General features: G+C 44.6%; 2 protein-coding genes across 5 annotated transcripts in view; one reads left to right on the forward strand and one right to left on the reverse strand.

Annotated features, from left to right (window-relative positions):
- DBF4 (DBF4-CDC7 kinase regulatory subunit) overlaps nucleotides 1-3,667 on the reverse strand; it is a 42,093-nt gene extending 38,426 nt beyond the window's left edge. Inside the window, exons 1-4 of one of the 4 annotated variants that reach the window (XM_077808144.1) lie at nucleotides 3,538-3,640; nucleotides 2,884-2,980; nucleotides 1,854-1,896; nucleotides 358-533 (exon numbers count right to left, since the gene is read on the reverse strand). In XM_077808144.1, coding sequence (XP_077664270.1) covers nucleotides 358-533; nucleotides 1,854-1,866 — 189 coding nt within the window. In that variant the 5' untranslated portion in view covers nucleotides 1,867-1,896; nucleotides 2,884-2,980; nucleotides 3,538-3,640. Of the gene's footprint in view, nucleotides 1-357; nucleotides 537-1,853; nucleotides 1,897-2,883; nucleotides 2,981-3,537 lie in introns of all 4 variants that reach the window. The other 3 variants (XM_077808143.1, XM_077808142.1, XM_077808145.1) reach the window with 3 other exon arrangements.
- Nucleotides 3,668-5,484: 1,817 nt separating this feature from the next.
- The window catches only part of SLC25A40 (solute carrier family 25 member 40), a 72,959-nt gene continuing 58,120 nt past the window's right edge, over nucleotides 5,485-20,323 (forward strand). Inside the window, exons 1-3 of the mRNA XM_077808146.1 lie at nucleotides 5,485-5,530; nucleotides 13,261-13,382; nucleotides 18,606-18,665. Of these exons, the coding sequence (XP_077664272.1) occupies nucleotides 5,505-5,530; nucleotides 13,261-13,382; nucleotides 18,606-18,665 (208 nt within the window). The 5' untranslated portion in view covers nucleotides 5,485-5,504. The remainder of the gene's footprint in view (nucleotides 5,531-13,260; nucleotides 13,383-18,605; nucleotides 18,666-20,323) is intronic.

The raw sequence follows: 20,323 nt of genomic DNA on the forward strand, positions 1-20,323 counted from the left end.
GAGACAAACACCCAGCACAGAAAATTTCAGCCAAAACGGTTAGAGTTAGGCAAAGCTACAAATAACTGAAAACAAGGTCTCAAAATGGAAAGTATTGGATGACCTTAATCTTATAGGCAATGCTACCAGCTCCATTTAAAATAGAAAAAAAACATTGAATAAAAAAATTATTTTTAGTTAAGCTAAGGGTTCATTATAAATAATGAGAAAAACATACAGAAAATGAAATTATTTGACAACATTTTTTAAATTATTCCTTTTTAGCCATGTATATACAGAACATAATGTACTGGAAAAATATCCAGGACTTGCATATTATTTTTCCCACTTTGTAAACACATATGATTTTTAACTTACCCCTCCTAGTTCCTTAAGATCCTTCTCTAATTTTTCAGAGATCACATTAGAGGGAATATCAAGATAAAACACCTTCCCAGTAAGTGGCTTATATTTTGATTTCTCTGTCTTTGTGGTATCTTTTCTCAAAGTTTTCAGAGAAGGTTTATTTTTTTCTGTTTTTCCTTGTGTTCCACCTGCTGTCAAAAGGGTAGATAATTTAAATAGGATTATATTTTATGTACTTTTGTGTTTACAAAAATACATTTCCCTGTTTAAGGCCAAATTCAAGCAGGAAGAGTAGGGGAAGGATAAGCCAAGGTGCTGCATGAGCAGGATACATTTTTGATTAACTGTGACCCTAAAGCACACAAGAAAAAAAAGTACCTTAAAAATAATAGAGCACCTAGCTTTAAAATTATACAATATTAAAGTTTTGTTCATTATTTCATTTTTCAGAAGACATTTTGATGCCTATCCAAAATAATTTAAAAACAATGACACGAATATTAAAGGAGAGCAACCACCAAAGGCCCCAATCCTGCAAACAAACAGTTATGTATATCCTTAACTTTAAGCATGCAAATTTACTCAATGACTCCAGCTGGATTACTCACAGCTTAAAGTTAAGCATGTGTATAAGTATTTGCAAATGTGGGGCCTAATTCATTCAAATTGTTCTCTTAGGGCATGATCCAAAACCCACTGAAGGCAGTAGAAAGATTTCCAGTGAATTCAGTGGATATTGTTACCAAGGCCTTACAATTCTACTGTTAAAATCCTCTTTTACAGTTGATTTTCTTTTTTACCATTAGCAGTATAATGTCTGCTTTTCTTTCCACCTGATTTGCCAAATATTATGTTGTGTTTGTAATGATGCACCACTAGAAAATGTACTGGTATCATCAAGGACACACAATGTTCTGGGAACTGAAAGTACCTCTCTTTACTAGTCTCTTAAAGTAGCAATACTATGTTTGGGTATGCTATCTACAAAACAAATATTTAAAGACAAACAAAATATCAAAAAAGAAGATTAACGACTAGTTTCTCCTCTGTCACTTGACTTCAGATTTGTTAAACAGGTAGAAGAACTCAATCCAACTCCCATTTAAATCATTGAGAACTGGATAGAGTCCTAAATGAGGGCAGAATTTGGATCTAAACAACCAATAACCACTCAATAATTCAATTTTTCTAAACAGCAAAAGAACGTTAGGGTAATATCTCACTGCAATCATTCATGGAAGAACTATTTCCACGGGACTTCAGATTAAAATTTTGCAAACATACTAGATTAAAAAAAAACTAAGTACGTTTTAAAAATTAATACTGTCTTTTCTTCTGCTCTATCAGTCATTTTATTTAGATTGTAAAACCTTTGTGACATGGATTTTCCCTTGTTATGTGTATGTACACTGCCTAACACAATGGGATTCCATACTGGATGGAGGCCTCTAGGTGCTGCCATAATATGATTAAATAAAGTTACAATAGTAGTATGGTACTAGACCTACAGGAAACTCTCATCCTGGGTGAATCAACTTGCAAGAGTGGGACCTTAAACGGAAAAAGAAAGGTAACTAAAATAATTTATATATCAATTATCTTATCTAGGTTACTTTAATACCAGAAATTAACAAGACAAATACATTTTTAATACCAAAAGCCTCATTCCTGCAAGCTGCTCTGTGAGAATGGGTTTCAGAGTAGCAGCCGTGTTAGTCTGTATCCGCAAAAAGAAAAGGCACTTGTGGCACCTTAGAGACTAACAAATTTATTTGAGCATAAGCTTTTGTGAGCTACAGTTCACTTCATCGGATACATTCTGTGAGGATGGACCTGCTGCGAGGACGAAAATGATGTCAATGCGGGAAGGGTGGGGGAAGGGGTCTCTGCCTGCATGGAGCAGTTTATAGGGCCTAGGCCTAATCTAATCTTCCATATATCTACTAATTACTTATTTTCAGCACTTCAGACAGCTTGTACAATGAACAGGCTAACCAGTTTCACTTATTTCTAGTCAGTTTCACTTTTTGTTCTCAATACAGCATAAAGCAGTATTGAGCTTCCAACACTAGAGAGAGAGGTTTTAAAAACCTAACCATTTCAGCTTTCTTTTGAATTTTCAATTAGCGGAAGGTGGTGGTATTTACAAATACAGCAGAGATATTCATTTATCCATTTTGTGTTTGAGTTGTTGTTAATAACACTGCTTCAATGGGACTATCTGAACAAATAAAATTAAATATGTTTATGCATTTGTAGGAAATGGTACATCAGGCTTCAGTCCTAAAACCAGTGCCATGCTCCTAGACCCTTGAGCCCACCAGGAAACAAAATGCTGGATTGAGGCCCCATCATAGGTACTAATTAAATGTCGCCCCATTGTTATTTGAAGGGCTTGAGAAAAGCAGTTCCCTGTTAACAATTTACCCAAATTAACTTGTTAAAAAAATCCATTCCAGCAACTGAATGAGATTTACAATCACTTTGAACTGCTTTCCATTATAGCTTAAAATCACATGGGGAAAGACCATCACCTACTTGTAACTTGTCTTTTGTTGCTAATCCTCATAGCATTTGGTTTCATTTTCCTGGTGAGTCACATTTTTCTGTCCACCTTCCTTCCGAGGGTTATGACCTGCAGGAGAAATAGTTCAACAGAGAATTTAAACGCCCAAGAGAGGGACAGAGGCAGCCCATGCACACTCCCCACACCGAGTTACTGCTCCCTGGCTCCCATCCCCAACACACTGCTGCTTCCAAGTCCCAGTCACCTCGACCCCAGCCACCACGCCTCTGCTTCTCCGTCCCTCGCTCCCCACGCCCCAGCCACCGCTCCCCCATCCCTCTCCCAACCGTCACCCCCACCCCAGCTCCCCCTGCCCCTCTCCCAACCGTCACCCCCGCCCCAGTCACCGCTCCCCCAGCCCCTCTCCCAACCGTCATCCCCGCCCAAGCCACCGCTCCTCCTGCCCCTCTCCCAACCGTCACCCCCGCCCCAGCCACCGCTCCCCCTGCCCCTCTCCCAACCGTCACCCCCGCCCCAGCCACCGCTCCCCCAGCCCTTTTCCAACCGTCACCCCCACCACCGCTCCCCCTGCCCCTCTCCCAACCGTCACCCCCGTCCCAGCCACCACTCCCGCTGCCCTTGCGCCCTGATCGCGGATGAGGAGGGCCCTGCTGTTGCTCGCTCACCGTAGGCTCTAAGGCCGGTAACCAAGGCCGAGCCCCGTCCCCGCAGTGTCCTAGGCGCTTTCCCGCCTCACGCGTCCGACCTCAACAAGGGCCTACTCGCCCGGCCTCCTTCCTTCCCTGCGCGTCCCGCCGGCGGGCGGGGCTGACTAGCACCACCCCCTGAGGAGGCGGCACGGCCGACGCTGCCCGGTAGAGGGGGATGCTGGCGCAAGGCTAGTGTCGGTGCCGGGGCTGCCCTTTCCTCCAGCGCTGGGAGCAGTGACTCGGAGTGGGCTCCTGCCTCCTAACAACCCGGTACGGGACAGCGCGCGGGCGGCCTCGGGGGACGAGCTCTCGGGGTGGGAACGCTGCGGTAGGGGGCACAGGTCCCTAAGTGGGGGAGCGACATCAGTGGTCGCAATCCTGAGGCGATGGTGCTTGGGGAAGGAATGGGGGCAGTTGTCACTAGTGGGGAAGGGTGTGGGGGGAAGAAGGGGAGCTGTAGTCACTAGTGGGGGAAGGATATGGGGGGAAGGCGTGTGGGTTGTAGTCACTAGTGTGGGGATGTGAGAGGGGTGTGTGCATGTAGTAGAGGCTGATGTTCCTAAAGGGGACTGTGTCTGGGGGGGCGGCGGCGAAGGAGCTTTTCCATGAGGAGAGCAAATTCCCTTCAGCCTGGGGTGTGGGCAGAAATCTGTAGGAGGACATGATCTTGAGGAAGGGTTGATTATGTCCCTTCAGTTTCGAGGACTGAAGTTTCTGAGGCCTTATCTTTACTGGGGGTGTGGGGAAGTGTGTTCTTAACTAGAGTTAGCTAATTCAAGGGAAAATCCCAGTGAACTTGAGTTAGCTCACCCAAGCTAAGAGCACACCTTTTTCCCAGTGAAAGCCTATGGGGGCATGAATGAAAGCAGCCTTTTTGGCGGTGATACATGGACTCTCTGGAGGTATATGAGCTTGTGAGAAGATCTGTTTAGACATAAAGAAAAGCCCTGAACCATTAGAGGTCAGGTTTGTTTATACTAGAAACTTTTGCAGCTTTAACTATATTGATATAAAAATGCATATACGTTTCAGGAAGCAAGGTAAGCAATATTGATATAATTGTGCCCAGACTAGGGCTTATACTGGTGTAACTATATTGGTCAAGGCAAAAAAATACTTGTAAGAACCAGCAGTGCTGGGACCAAAGGGATTCTGTGCTGCTGTATAGCTAGTGGAGGGCTTTGTGAGGCTGGGCTTAACAGGAGGTACTGCCCAGCAGGACTTGAGTGGTGGTCCTTCGGAGCCCACTGATTGGCTGGTACCAGTACTTAACCCAGGAAGCTAAGAGGGGAAGGTGTCTGAGCAACAAAATGGACTGCCTGCTTTCGGCCACTCTAAATTCTGCTTGCACTAGACCGTAGATTCCAGCTTCTGACCCTAATTTGTCCTTGGCTTTGCTCTTCTATTGCTGTTTGTAACCTGGCGTCTGACCCTCATCTTCTGGTAACCTGCCTACATCCTGACTCTTAGTTTGTCCTCTGGTCTGTCTTGTACTCTGACCTCCTGCTACTTGACTTGGCCCAACTCCTGTTCCGACCACTAGGTCTGACCACCGTTGTCCAGTCGTGACACAGACATAGTTTTAGGGGTTTAACTTTTCTAGTTTAGGTGAGGCCTAAGTAGAAAGATTGCTGAGACACCATTGGTGAAAATGTTATAACAGCGGTTATATAAAATTTTATGATTTAAGAGTTCCTGTCTATTCCTGATGTATATGATTTTATGGCATCCCATGCCCCATTTTTATAATCTTATTATACTCAAACCTTTTTCTATCCTTCACCATTGTGCATGCATGGCTGCTTAAGATGTGGTTTTTCGTTTGTTTGTTTTTGAAGAGTTGCTTATAATTAGTAGACTCACTGCATTGACATAACCTTCGAAGAAAACAATACTATAATATTTATTTTTCAATAAGGAAAACAAAGAACAGGAACTTGCAGATGCAAGAAAATAATTGCCAACAACGGTAAATCTACTACTGTTTTGCAGTTTTCAGTTATAGCTTTCTATGCAATTATATTTCAAGTTGCAACAGAATTCTTATCATGTCATGAAATATATCTTGTAATTCATGAATTGGACCATGGGTTTGTTAGAATGTTCCATCAGTTCAAACGTATTTTTCCTAATGAATCCTGCTTTATTGCAAAACAGCTGAGAATTTTTTTAAGAAATCTGAATTTGCCAGAAACTGGGTATTTGTAAGGTAACCCCCGTTTGCTCAAAATGGCGCTATGTCCCCCTCTAGTGGTGGCTAGGCACTCAAAAGAATGATGAGTCTGCTTCATCCTTGGCTAACAGATATTTCTGAGGGCATTCTGCACCAAAAAATTAAAAATTCTGAGCACAATATTTTAAAATTCTGCACGTTTTATTTGTCAATAAATAAATGCAGAGGCTCCAGCATAGCAGTGCATGAAGGTGGGAAATCACCCTGCAGCCTTCCTATCTTGGGGACATGAACTCAGTGATGAGGCTGCACCCAACCCTGACATAGCACAAGGCCTGGGCTTGCCCCAGAAACACTCTGGGGCCCTGCCCCTCTGCGCTAGGTGCATGAGGTGTGGGGCAGGCAGGCTGCCTCAATCAGGCAGTAGCCAAGTGTGGAGGGGCTCAGTGTGGGGGGGATCCAGGTGTGAGGTCAGAGGATTATGTGTGGGACAATCTGGGTGCAGGCAGCTCAGTGGGTGGTGTAGCTGTTGGGGGATCTGGATGCACAGAGGCTTCTCTGCGGGGGGGTTCCAGATGCAGGGGCAGTGGGACTTTGCAGGGACTTCCAGGTGAAAGTGGTTGGGGCTCAGGGGAGGGGGTCTGGATGTGGGGTCTCAGCAGGGGAGTCAGCGTGCTGGAGTGGGGCTTGGTGAGGTGCAGGTCTAGGTACAGCTAATTGGGGGTCAGTGGTGTGGGGGTCTGGATGTGAGGGCTCAGGGTGGTGCAGGGGTATGGTGCTCATCAGAATTGGGGTTTGAGTGCAGGGAGCTCAGTGGGGGGTAGACTGGGTGCAGAGGTGGGGGTACAGAGGCAGGGAGTCGGGGTGCAGAGGGCTCCAGATGCGGGGTTGAGGTTCAGTGGGGTTTGGGTATGGAGGGCTAGGAATGTTCTGGGTGTTCGGAGTGAGGCTTGGTGGTGGTGTCTGGGTATAGGAGGTCTGGACGCATGGGGGTTGGGCGGATGGGGGAGCAGCTCCCTGTACAGTGACCCTTCAGCTGGGGGAGGTTTCTGAGGGTGGGTCTGACATAGCCGCAGCCACTCCTTGCAGGGGAAGAGGAAGTCCTGTCCTCTCCTGCCTATAGCCCAGCTGGGATTAGCAGCTGATCTCAGCTCAGGGTAGGAGCCACTGGCTGCGGTATGCCCAGCCCTGTGGTGATTTACCTCTTCACCGGCTGCTCCGGGTGCCTGAAACAATGTACCTGTGCAGCTAGTGAGTGGTGTGTGACTGCTCTTGCATTTTCCCTTTGCTTCCTGTCAGAAAGTCATTTTTCTGCAGGGAAGCAAATAAATATGTGGGGAACATGAATTCTGCACATGCGTGGTGGTGCAGAATTCCCCCAGGAGTAAACAGAGATGTATTTTAGCTCATTCAGTAGAAGCTCTTGCATTTAGCTCCAGAGGGTCTCAGGTTTGATCCCCACTGCCAGTGCCCATGTATGGGTTGGCATTACAGTAACAAATCTGTGTTTTTGATATTTACAGGTCTTTACAGGATTTTAATGGAGCTGAACTACAGGCTTATTAAAAGAAAACAATTTGAAGTAGTTACTACACGTCATAATGTCCACTTCTCCATTACAATGCCCTTCTCAGTCTTTAAAATTTCTTATTCTCAAGTAGTAACTTCTTTAAAATGCCTTTTAAAGCCTCTTTGCTATTCATCTTGAATAAAGCACTAAAATTAGGAATGAATGTGGAGCTGAAACCTCCCTTTAATATAGGTGTGATGCTCAGGACTTCTACGAGACTGATCTTCATTTACTGTTCCTTTGTGTGTGAGACTGGTCAACTTTTTTTTTTTTAAACCTCTAACTGATATTTATGTTGGTATTGTAACCCTTCTGCCAGGTACCAATGGCAGCAACAAGGACAACATTCAATAAAACTATGGCTTGAACCACCACCCACATCTGTACTCCTACCTCTGGCTCTGGGAAATCAAAATAAAACCTTCCTGGTCACTTCTGAGGGTGGGTTTTCCCCACTCAGAGCCCTGGAGAAGCATGAAGTCATAAGTATCTTTTTATTTAGGGAAAAACAATAAAAACATGAAAATCATGTTCATATTAACATACAAGAAAATGAACAGCCCAAAATCAGTGCACCAGGAGTCTGATCAGGCATACAGTTCCAAATGGTAATTGTCTTGCTCCTTGACCCAGAACTCTTACTATTGTCAGGAAGGAGTTAAAATTCAGCTAGCAGAAAAAACAGAAACTGCTGAGACGCAAGGACATAGTTTCTGTCAATACATGATACCTTAGCTCAGCATATATGGTCAGTGCCCGCCCAGTAACTCAGTTCTTAGAGCAGAACAAACCCTCCCTTCACAACCCACCAGATATCTAAGCACTCATCCCTATCCTCCACCCACCTCACTTTCTTTCCCCACAAGGTGGTCATAGAGGTTTGATGCAATTAGGATGACCTCTATATGTACGTACTGTTCTTATTTTTATCTTTGTTCAGGGTTCTCTTGACTCGTAACAATGTCTGTCTCTTTATGAACAAATAAATGCACATTAATTGTTAAGAGAATGTATATAACTGGCCACTCTGGTACCATATCTTCGAAGCTGCTTGTCAGTCTTCCCAGTACCGTGAATAAACCCCCTTCAGTATTGTCTGTGCTTGTCTGATTCTTGGGGAAAAGATTCTTTTCCCTAACAGTGTCAATACAAACCACACTTACCCCAAACCCCACTCACTGGTCCAATTAGCTGCAGTGGAAGCTGAGAAGTTGCTCTGCTCTGTCTGACTGCACCGGTCCAGAGAGAACTACTCCTCCATGTCCCACTCTGAGATGTAGCTACCTGATCCAATTCTGTGATATTACTTGTGTTTTTGCTGGCGTTGTGAGCCACGGCATAGCAAAGTCAGCTTAGTGCTGTTGCCATCTGTACAATCGGCTCTGCGTGACTACAGCCGTTGTTCCAGTCCTGCAGATTTACTCCACACAGGGCAAAGCATCTTCAGATGGAAAATGAAGACAAGACCCTTGCAACTGAACTCTTAGTCCTTAGGATAAAGCTGTTTTCCCCTTGTTTGTGCTGGACTTGAGTTTTGTTACAAAACCAAAGTCCCTATATAATCAGGGTCAGTGGTTCTCAACCTTTCCAGACTACTGTACCCCTTTCAGGAGGCTGATTCGTCCTGTGTATCTCAAATTTCACCTCACTTAAAAGCTACTTGCTTACAGAATCAGACCTAAAAATACAAAAGTGTCACTGCACACTATTACTGAAAAGGCCTCTGTTTATCCCTGGTTGAGAACCACTGCTCAGGGTGATCTATTCATTCCAGGGCATACCCTGCACAATTCCTATGTCCTTTCATGAGTACAGTAATAATAATCTATTATTATTTATACCTTGAAAACAAATTCCAACTAAAGCAGCAAAACTCAGAAGATGGAATTATAGATAAACAATATTGTTTTTGTAAATGAAGCTGGTCATAGGTGGCTTTTTCCTTTCTTCCCTATAGAGGGAGCAGAGAGTTGAAGCCCTCTGTCTTCTGGCCTGGGACTTACAGTATGAATGCAAGAGAAAACAATACAAATCCAATATAAAAAATAGCCACTGTGTCTTGGTTGAATCCAGCTTTGATGGGTTGAGGTTCTATCTGCAGTTTCCACCCACTGCCTGGGATCCACCCTTTATTCTCTCCCCGGTTGTAGTACCCGTTCTGCTGATGAGGCTCTCCAACACTTCTCCAGCTTAACATGCTTGCACAATGTGTTTCTTTATATATTGGAGTTGCAAGTGATTTCCTTATGAAGGTGCAGTGATTGTGAATAGTTAATGTGATGTCTGGATGTGAAGGCATTTCTTTGCTTTTAAGAATATCTGGTGGGTTTTGCATGCAAATAACCTTAACTTTTAACCAAATTTTTGTTGGGTGAAAATGTAAGTTCCCAAAATATTTTGACTTTTGGTCCTATATGGCTTATTTTGCTTCATAGAAGAGTGTGTGAGGGGAGATCTTCAAAGAAATCAGCTAGGTTCCATCACTGGGAGTGTGGAATCCTTTTCTGTACCCAAGTTTATAAACCACGTTACAGATGTAGTATATCTTCCTTCCTACTGTGACCAAGGGTTTGGGAACTTGTGAGTTTGCTATATGAAGGATTCTCCTTTTGAATAGGATTACTACCTATTGGGGAAATGTGTGTGGTCTATGTTTTGACAGTAGTTTTAATACAAAATAATTTTTAAAAAATGCTAAAGAGACAATGTGGAGTGGTTGGCAAACAAGTTCCTTATTTGTTTCACTAACAGTCAAATCAAAAACATGCTCTAGAATGGTGGTTTTCAAACTTTTTTTCTGGTGACCCAGTTGAAGAAAATTGTTGATGCCCTTGACCCAACGGAGATGGGGATGAGGGGTTTGAGGTGTGGGAGGGGGCTCTGGGCTGGAGAAGGGGGTTGGAGTGCGGGGGGCGGGGAGTTGGCTCTGGGTTGGGGGTGCAGGCTCTAGGTTGGGGCCGGGGATGAAGAGTTTGGGGTTCAGGAGGGAGCTCTGGGTTTCGGGGGGGCTCAGGGCTGGGGCACGGGCAGCTCCCGGTCAGCAGCGCAGCGGGGGTGTTAAGACAGACTTCCTACCTGTTCTGGCACCATGGACTGCGTTGCGCCCCAGAAGTGGCCAGCAGCAAGTCTGGCTCCTAGGTGGAGGCGCATGGCTCTCACCTGCAGGCATTGCCCCCCACAGCTCCCAATGGCCAGGAACCAGCCAATGGGAGTGTGGAGCTGATGCGCAGGGCAGGGGCAGCGCGCGGAGCCCCGTGGGCCCCCCCCCAGCCTAGGAGCTGGATATGCTGCTGGCCACTTCCAGGATGCAGCATGTTTTCAGAACAGATAGGGACTAGCCTGCCTGCCTTAGCTGGGCAGCACCGCTGATGGGACTTTTAATGGCCCAGTTGGCGGTGCTGACCAGAGCCACTGCAACCCAGTGCCTTACATTCTGTGACCTAGTACTGGGTCACAACCCACAGTTTGAAAACCACTGCTCTAGAAGAGTTTTAAAGAGATTTGTCTGCATCATGTAGCCAGTTAAGATTAGCCTTTATAATGGGGAAATTAAAGTCATTAGGTTGTAAAGACAAATAATAGAGCACAGCATTTATATAGAAGCCTTTAAAATTTACAAGAACTTTGCAACATCAATAAAATAACAGCTGCACTAGTTATATGTACATTTAGTAAGACATGCCTTGACTTTTAGATCATACTTGTCCCACATACTATTCTTTGGACTTGTGGCTTTCCTGGCTGGTGAGGACAGGCTGCTGGCTTCTCCTGGCCTTTGTTCAAGAAATGAAAACTTGATGTCTATAATCTCATTAACTATTGGTCAATACTGCATGTTCTATTTCTGGGTAAGATTATAGAGACTTTTTTTATGAGATAAGCCTGAGTATCCAGATGTCTGTTCTTCTTGAGTCTTTTCAGTCTGGGTACAGACCTGTATAAGGGGCAAAAACAGCCCTAATAGCATTGGTAGATGATCTCTTCCTGGTGATGAGGAAGATCAAATGTTCATGCTGATATTGATAGATCTGTTAGCCTTTGGGAGTGCTAACCATGAGGTATTATTGACTTGCTCTTGGATTGCAGTAGGGATGGTAGGGAGGCAGTAGGGAGCATGTGCTGCTCTTTAATGGTTCCACCCTTTCCTTACAGAGCACACCCAGAGAATGGTGTTGGGCAAGTGCTCTTCCTCCTTAAAGACAACGTTGTAAAATTCTGCAGGGAAACATTACTCCTCGGGGAATTCTGCGCCACTGTCCATGTGCAGAATTCATGTCCCCCATAGATTTTCTTTGCTTCCCCGCGGAAAAATGATTTTCTGACAGGGAAGCAAAGGGAAGATGCAAGAGCAGTCACGCACCACTCCCTAGCGGTGCAGGCACATCATTTCAGGCACCCAGAGCAGCCAGCGGAGAGGTAAATCACCACAGAGCTGGGCACACCCCAGCCAGTGGCTCCTACGCTGAGCCGGGATCAGCTGCTAATCCCAGCTGGGCTGGAGGCAGTAGAGGATGGAACTTCCTCTTCCCTTCAAGGAGTGGCTGGGGCTATGTCAGACCCACCCTCAGAAACCTCCCCTAGCTGTAGGAAACTCAGCATCCTCCACGCTTCCTGTCCCCATCGCTCCTCAGCTGCGGGGGGACGGGTCACTGTACGGGGAGCTGCTCACCCATCTGCCCAACCCCCACACATCCGGACTCCCCATACCCAGACACCCCTGCCAAGCCTCACCCCGTACACTCAGAACTCCCCTAGCCCTCCATACCCGAACCCTACCCCATGGAACCTCAATCCCTGCACCTGGAGCCCTCTGCACCTAGACTGCCTGCCTCCAGACCCCCACCCCTGCACGCAGCTCACCCGCCAGTTAGCTCCCTTCACTCAACCCCCCACTCTGATGAGCACCACATCCCTGCACCACCCTGAGCCCTAACACCACTGACCCGCAATTAGCTGCACCCAGACCCCCACCACTCCCCACTCCCCCAGCACCAGACCTTTTCACTGAGCCCCAGCCACTTTCACCTGGAAGCCCCTGTAGAGTCCCATTGCATCTGGAACACCCCCACTCCCCACGAGCCTCTGTGCATCCAGAAGCCCCCACACCTAGACCCTCTACTGAGCTGCCTGCACTCAGATTGTCCTACACAGAATCCTCTGACCCCACACCTGGATCCCCCCACGCTGAGCCCCTCCACACTTGGATCCTGCCTGCCCCACACCTGGTGCCCCTAGCGCAAAGGGGCAGGGCCCCACGGTGTTTCTGCAGCAGGCCCAGGCCTTGTGCTGTGTCAGGGTTGGGTGCAGCTGCACCGCTGAGTTTGTGTCCCTGGGATGGGGAGGCTGCAGGGTGATCTCTCACCTTCGTGTACTGCCATGCTGGAGCCTCTGCATTTATTTATTGACAAGTAAAACTTGCAGAATTTTAAAATATTGTGCGCAGCATTTTTAATTTTTTGGCTCAGAATTAGTAAGTTTTTGGCCGCAGAAGGCCTTCAGGAGTAAAACATATATCTTCTCCTGTTCAGCATGAGTGTGGTGTTGCTAGGATGGTTAGCGAAGAGGTATGGCCTGCAGTGCTTTCAGAGTGCTGACAACATCCAGCCATTTCACTTGAACTAGCAAATGCTGTTGAGCTTCCTAGCTTGGGAAGATGTGGACATGGATTAGAGCCTCTTTATTTTTAATGTTTAAAAGGTATTAAAAAGCTAAAGTTAAATATGTATCAGAGTTTTTTGTTTTAATTTTTATTTAAGTAAACATAGATCTAATTTTTTTTCAGAACAATCTGTAGAACAAAAACATTTTCTAACTTTTACAATCGATAACTTGATAATATTGGTATGCAAACAGAAGACTTTACACTATACTACTATTGCTTTATTTAGTCTTTTATTTTTTCTAATGATTTTTCCATAAGTTTTTTTAAAACAATCTCGTTTCTGTTTATTAATAGGGTGCTTTTCTATGAGAGGAAAATTATGGGTTCTGAAGAGAATACCAAAGAATTGTATAAAATAACCCCTACTCAGCAAGCAATTGCCTCTTGTTGTGGAGCTATTGTTACATCACTCTTGGGTAAGACAAAATATTGATCAAATTTAGCATAAAGTAAATCATAACTCTATCTTTTGTTTAGACAATTTTAAAAGATCTTTAAACATTTATTTTACATATGTTTGTTCTGCTGTGCTATAGCACAATAAAGCCTTTTGATGTGTTCTTTTTCAGCATTACCATTTAAGTATTTTGAACGCACGAATACTTTGGAATCTTTCCAGTCTCTTGACAAAATGTAGTCACTTCCAAAAATGGGAACAATTTTTATTAACTTTTATCATTGTTTCCCCTCCCTTACTCTGTAGTGTCACAGAAAGGTAAATTATTCTATCTATAATCATAATGAGGCTAAACAAGTTTTGATTCAGTAATTCCTACTTCTGAATCATGGATGACAGATAAAGGTCTGTGTTGTAAGTGGTCTGTTTACTATGCTAGTCTTCAATCCTGAAAGCACTATGCATGTGAGTAATTTTACACACGAGTCATCCCACTCAGTTCAGTGGGGCTATTCACCTGCACAAGTGTTCGCAGGATCGGGAATTCAGCTATAATGAACTTGAAAATGTATTGGAGAATTTCTTCATTGAGAAAAAGAAATAATTATAATTTTTGGAGAATTTCTTCATTGAGAAAAAGAAATAATTATAATTTTTTAGCAGCAGCATGAGTTAGTGGACAGACCACAAGGCTGGAAAAAAAAGACAGGAAGCCAACAACTTTCAAACTGTCCCAATTCTGACTTGCTGCATAGACTTGAGCATGTTCCAGCTGTATAATGAGGCTAACACCTGTCTTGTAGGAGAGTTGTGGAGATTGATTCATTACTATAAAGTGCTTCAAAGCTGAAAAATATTATAAAAGCTAACAGTGGTGTTTAGTTAGAGGAATTTTCGGTTGAGTTGGCTGGAGGGAGAATACTATGTGGAAAGTTTCCTTTGTTTCCCCCTCTGATGTGGCTTATGTGCACTTTTGTGTGGGTACGTCTTCACTAGCAACATAAAAGTACTGCCGCAGCAGCGCTTTAACATGGCCGTGTAGTCACGGCACCAGCACTGGGAGAGAGCTCTCCTAGCGCTATTAAAAAAACCACCTCCAAGAGGGAAGTAGCTAATAGCGCTGGGAGTGCAGCTCCCAGTGCTAGTGCGCTGTCTACACTACCACTTTACAGTGCTGAAACTTGCAGCGCCTAGGGAGGTGTTTTTTCACCCCCCTGAGCGAGAAAGTTGCAGCACTGTAAAGTGCCAGTGTAGACAAGCCCTGTGTGTTTTTAATGGCATCCAGAAGTGAGGGGTACTTAGACCCAGTCCTGCAAACAGTTAAGCACATGTGAAAATTTTTGTAAAGTTATGCATTTATTTAAAAATTTACAGAATCAGAGGTGTACTTTCTGACTCTTTGAGATCTCTTTGAGATACTGAAGATACTTAGAGCACTCTTCTTGTTAATCCTTTGCTACTGGGTCCACCCCTGACAATTAATGGCACAGCTACTGACAAAAAGTCAGCTATTTCTTCAGTGTCCGTTTTCAAATACATGTAGCTTCTTTAGAGTAAATTGCAAGATTTGGGATTATTTTTATTTTGAGATACTTCTTATTTTTTGCTGACTACTGCTTCACTTCCTGTTTGGAGGCATGGATTGATTGGCTTATGTGGGAGAGGCCATGATTCTGAAGCTTGGTAAAGGAGCGCGCGCGCGCGTGTGTGTGTGTGTGTGTGTGCTCTGATAGCCTGGGCATTCCTGTATAAGAACTGCTCAAGAGAGACTATCAGGACTGCCCTTGATTGACAGTCAAGGGACAGATGGGATTTGCCAGCAGGAGTCAGCTTCTATCATTTTGCAGCGGAGATGGAATGCTGACCTCAGCTATAACTAGGGCTCCCTATATTCAGTGGGACCTGATTCTGCGACAGCAATGCCTAAAGTTCCTCAGCAACCACTGCTGAATTACATGGCAATATCAATTTATTCTATTCCCTTTCCTCCAATACATGCAGCTGCATCTGATAGTTTAAAATACTAATTGACATATGTTATTTGATTATTTTAAAGGATGAGTTTTTCACTATGCTCTCCCTGAACACTGCACAGTCCTTGGCTCCTGCAGTCTGCTGCAAAGAACCCAGATCGGAAACTCCTTCCATGTTTTTGTAAGAGAAGGGACCATCTTATGGCCTCCTTTAGCAGCTCATTTCCCTGGACCTTACAAGCTGCAATGTTCTCCACACTGCCCAGCTCATTAGTTTATGCTTCTGGTTCCCCCTCTCCCTGGCTGTAAGATAGATTTCAACTCTGTGTGACTACATGGAGCAGTGCTGATCACGTTCACTGTAATCCAACTGCTACTGCATAATGGAGAAATCTGGAGAGCAAGAGCCAGCTGCTGGCAGGTCCCAACCAGGAGGGAAGATGGAAAACAAAATGTTGGGGTTTCTGCAGCAAAAAAGACAAACTTGAAGCAAAAGTGCGTAATTCCGTAGCATATTTGGGCTTGTGTACACATATTTGGGCTTGTGTATCAGTATAACTAAATCAGTTTCTAGTTCATTTTAATTGCAGACTCCTTATGTGGACACTCTTTAATCTATTGTATTAAAGTGCCTAGTATTGATTTATCTTAATTTTGTTGGTTAGTGGAAAACAGATAAAGAAAACATATGAGCATCCATCACTTTGTTGTTGTGCAGAGATCACATGTGACATACTATAGTTTTTTTTCAAATAGAGCCTGAAATAATTAGCAGATGTTGTAGTTTGCAAGTATAAACTTCCATGCTATATTGTTGCTAAATGAATTGCTTCAACTTTAGTATTGTTTTTTTACTTATTGACATGCTGTGGAAAATATTTTAGTTGAGCTGCAGAGGATTTTTTTATTAATTGTGTTTTTGCCCTTTTTCTGCTATATTATGATATATAAAGAAGGCCAAAATAAGATGATGTATGATCTTCCTTGGATTTGCCAGAGGACCTTTTAGGAGTCTCCAACCATGTGTATTTGAACTCTTACACCTTAGCTGACAGGGTGGATGTGTCTGGATCTTTAATAAAACCATCCTCCTCTCCCCGCAACCTTCCATGTACATTAAGAATTGTAATTATATTAGGTGTTACATTTCTTGTTTAGCAAATAGTCTCACTAAAGATCCCTTACCTCTTAGTTGTTCTGCTTTCAGGCCTTGTCTACATTGGGGAACTGTTAACCAACGGGGATCTTTTTTTTTTTTTTTTTTTTGTAAATTTCTCAACATAGATGTGACCTGGGTCTCCTCAGATGTCATATTTGACTACTCCTCCAGTCACTGTAGCTTTTAGCATAGACAAACTTTAATTTCTAAAGTGAAAAGAGAGCTGATTTTTAACAAAAAAGCCAGTCCCCCATGCATGTAAAGAAGCAGAGGAGAGCACAAGTCAACTTTTTTTACTTTGCAGATTGCCATTAAAATCAATTAAGGAAATAGATACGTATACACTAGCACACTGTGGGTACTATGTTGCTCTGATAATATGGACAATTGCTTAATTGGCATGCACTGTGTCTACTGTGGTATGCCATTTAAATGATTCTGCTGTGCAGTTTTATACAAATTCAACAGTACAGCTTAATGGCACACACCTCTTTGATTAGGTTTTGAATAATCCCCGTGCTCTTCTAAACATTTTATGTCAGTCTGTCTGGAGGAAATTAAAAGACAAAGGGATAGCTGGTCACCTACAAGCCACATAGGATATTAGCTATTCTTAGTCCAGCAAAACATCTGTTAAACAGCCTCTCTGTTTTCTCTAGCTGATACCTTGTGTGACATTCTGTACCTTGGAGGAGCACCTGTAAACCCCATGTTCTTCATTTAGATATATTTGTGATCTTGCGTATAAAGCATGCCATGTAAGGTATCAGTGGAAGGCTTATGATTTGCTGAAACCCACTGTTCTAAATATGGATATCATTAATGCATATGAAGTTATGAGAATGTGCTGTATGGTTGTCACTAAAATGTGCTGTGGGTTTGGGGAGTGCTCAGATACTAGCTTTCCAGAGATAATGACAAGGGAACAGGTAACCAAGGCCCTGGTGGATTGTGAACAGACATTATCACCCACTTACCAGCAGAGGAGTTACAATTCAACGACTCACTCACAGGAGACACACCAGGGTATTGACAGGTTTCAGAGTAACAGCCGTGTTAGTCTGTATTCGCAGAAAGAAAAGGAGTACTTGTGGCACCTTAGAGTTAGTCTCTAAGGTGCCACAAGTACTCCTTTTCTTTCTACCAGGGTATTGCTTCACCTTGGGACTCAGCAATACCCACTAGACATGCCTGGACTTGTGTTCTCCAAGCACTAAGGACTAAGGGTATAAAACAGAACACAGGAGCCTACTGCGTGGCCTTTCTCATTCCCTCACCTATGCTGCAAGCAACCAGGACACTCAGAAGACTGAAGACTCCCATAGAGGGGATTGACACAGGTTTCAAGGGTGTATTATGGAGTGCAATATTCAGTGGGGTGAGGAAAAACTGTTTCATCTAAATGTTGCCCAGTCTAATAGGGTTGAGAGTTTAGACTCTGCTTTTATTTTGGTAACTAACTCTAACTTTTCACTTACAATCTATCTTTTGTAGTCAATAAATTTGTTTAACTGTTTATTTTTACCAGTGAGTTTGCCTGAAGTGTTTGATACGGGTGGTTGCTCAGGTTTAGAAAGGCTGGTCTATATCCACTTTCCATCAATGAAGTAGTGAACCAATTAATACATTTGCACGGTTTGTCTTGAGCAGTGCAAGATGGTATATTCCTGAGGTACAAGGCTCGGAACTGTGGGGGATTTGGCTGGTGCCTTTCTCTGTGTGATTCATGAGTGGCTCTGGATACATTCATGCAATCTACCTGGGTGTGGGGCTCCACATGCGGTTGTGCTGAGTGATAGCAGCACCTGGAGGGACTTGCTGCTTGTCACTAGCAAAGCATTGTGAGAGACCACCTAGGCTTGAGAGTTAAGGGGGCACAGCGGTTCCACAGTCCCAGGCTGCACCCCAGGGATCCAGTCACACCTTGCAAAATGATTATTTTCTTTTTCTGAGAAATAATTATTGTAGTAGTTGTGGAAGCTCATGACATTGCATCAGAATTGATGTGCTGCTACTCTTCCAGGGCTTGCAGTGTGTTCCTAAGGAGGAAATAATACATCTAAAATGTATACATCAAAAAGTCATGTGATTCTTTTTTGGTTTGTTTTAGTGACACCTTTTGATGTTGTCAAAATTCGACTGCAAGCCCAAAGCAATTCATTTGCTAATGGTAAATATACAGGTTTTTAAATAATTAAAGTAATCTGATATCTTTATAAATACTTTCCATCTTAATAATTTTCTCCAAATCTATTTTAAGTGTACTTCTACTCTGAAAAATGATGATGTAAGCTTCTGTGTTTGTCTCAATGGCTTTAGTTCGAATTTGCTTATTTTTTTTTAAAGAAAAGATTCCCATCCCTTCCTGCCCCAACTTTCAGCCCTGCAGACTCAACTAGGACCAGAAAGTCCAACTGTGTGTTCTTTCTGACTTGCATGTCATCTCTAGTAGTAATGTTTTTGAGGTCCAAATTCTGCCCTCAGGTACAACTCTGCAACTCCAGTATTGTTATTTGGGTTGTACAGATGTAACTGAAAGCAAAACTTGATCTTGCAGTTTGAACTAGGGTTAACAACCCTCCCAGTTTTGCCAGGAAGTCTCCCGGAATCAGGCTCTATCTCCTGGAGGTTACTGAAGCCAAACTGGGAGATTTTAGGCCTCTAAAAGTCTGGCGGCGCAGCAGGGCTAAGGCAGGCTCCTTACCTGCCCTGGCCCCACGCCACTCCCAGAAGTGGCTGGCACATCACTGCGGCCCCTGAGGCAGCGGGGGTCTCTGCATGCTGCTCCTGCCCCGAGTGCTGACTCCGCAGCTCCTATTGGCTGGGAACAGTGGTCAATGGGAGCTGTGGGGCAATGCCTGGAGGCAGGGGCAGCGCGCGGAGCCTCCTGCCCCCCTCTCCAGGGGCCACAGGGACGTGCTGGCTGCTTCCAGGAGCAATGCTGGCCCAGGGCAGCAAGAAGCCTGCCTTAGCCCTGCTGTGCTGCTGACCAGGAGCTACCCGAGGTAAGCGCCGCCTGGCCAGAGTCTGAACCACTCACCCTCTCCCGCACCCCAGCCCTGAACCCCCTCCTGCACCCAAACTCCTTCCCAGAGCCAGCAGCCCTGCCACACCCCAATCCGCTGTCCCAGCCCTGAGCTCCCTCCCAGAGCCTTCACCCTGCCTCCCCTCCCCCACCTCAACCCCCTGCCCCAGCCCTGAGCCTCCTCCAGCACCCAAACTCCCTCCCAGAACTTGCACCCCATCCTGCACCCCAACATCCTGCCCCAGGCTCAGCCTGAAGCCCCCTCCCACACCTCAACCCGCTGCCCCAGCCCTGAGCCTCCTCCAGCATCCAAACTCCCTGCCAGAACTTGCACCCCGTCCTGCACCCCAACATCGTGCCCCAGGCTCTGCCTGAAGCCCCCTCCCACACCTCAACCCCCTGCCCCAGCCTGGTGAAAGTGAGTGAGGGTAGGGGAGAGTGGGTGGGGCCTCAGGGGCGGGGCAAGGTTGTTTGTGTGGTTAGTGTGTGATTGGCAACCCTAGTTTGAATTTACTTGACAATTATGTTGATGCTGAGCCAGAGAAAATTCTAGTTCTCTCTTTTATAGCTGTGTTGACTCTATGATGTCAATAGGAGTAAAAAAAGTAGCAAAAACTTATTTTAGTCAATTGAGTGTCCAGGGAGGTTGAAGTGTTCTTACTTAATTTCAGACCTAAAAGTCGCAATACTTCAATTAAAAAGCTTCAAAAACAGACTCCAATGATTAACTGCAGAAGTGGAATTAATTTGCAAACTGGACACCATTAAATTAGGCTTGAATAAAGACTGGGAGTGGATTGGTC

The sequence above is a fragment of the Eretmochelys imbricata genome, chromosome 2 (assembly GCF_965152235.1).
Source record: "Eretmochelys imbricata isolate rEreImb1 chromosome 2, rEreImb1.hap1, whole genome shotgun sequence".
NCBI lineage: Eukaryota > Metazoa > Chordata > Testudines > Cheloniidae > Eretmochelys > Eretmochelys imbricata.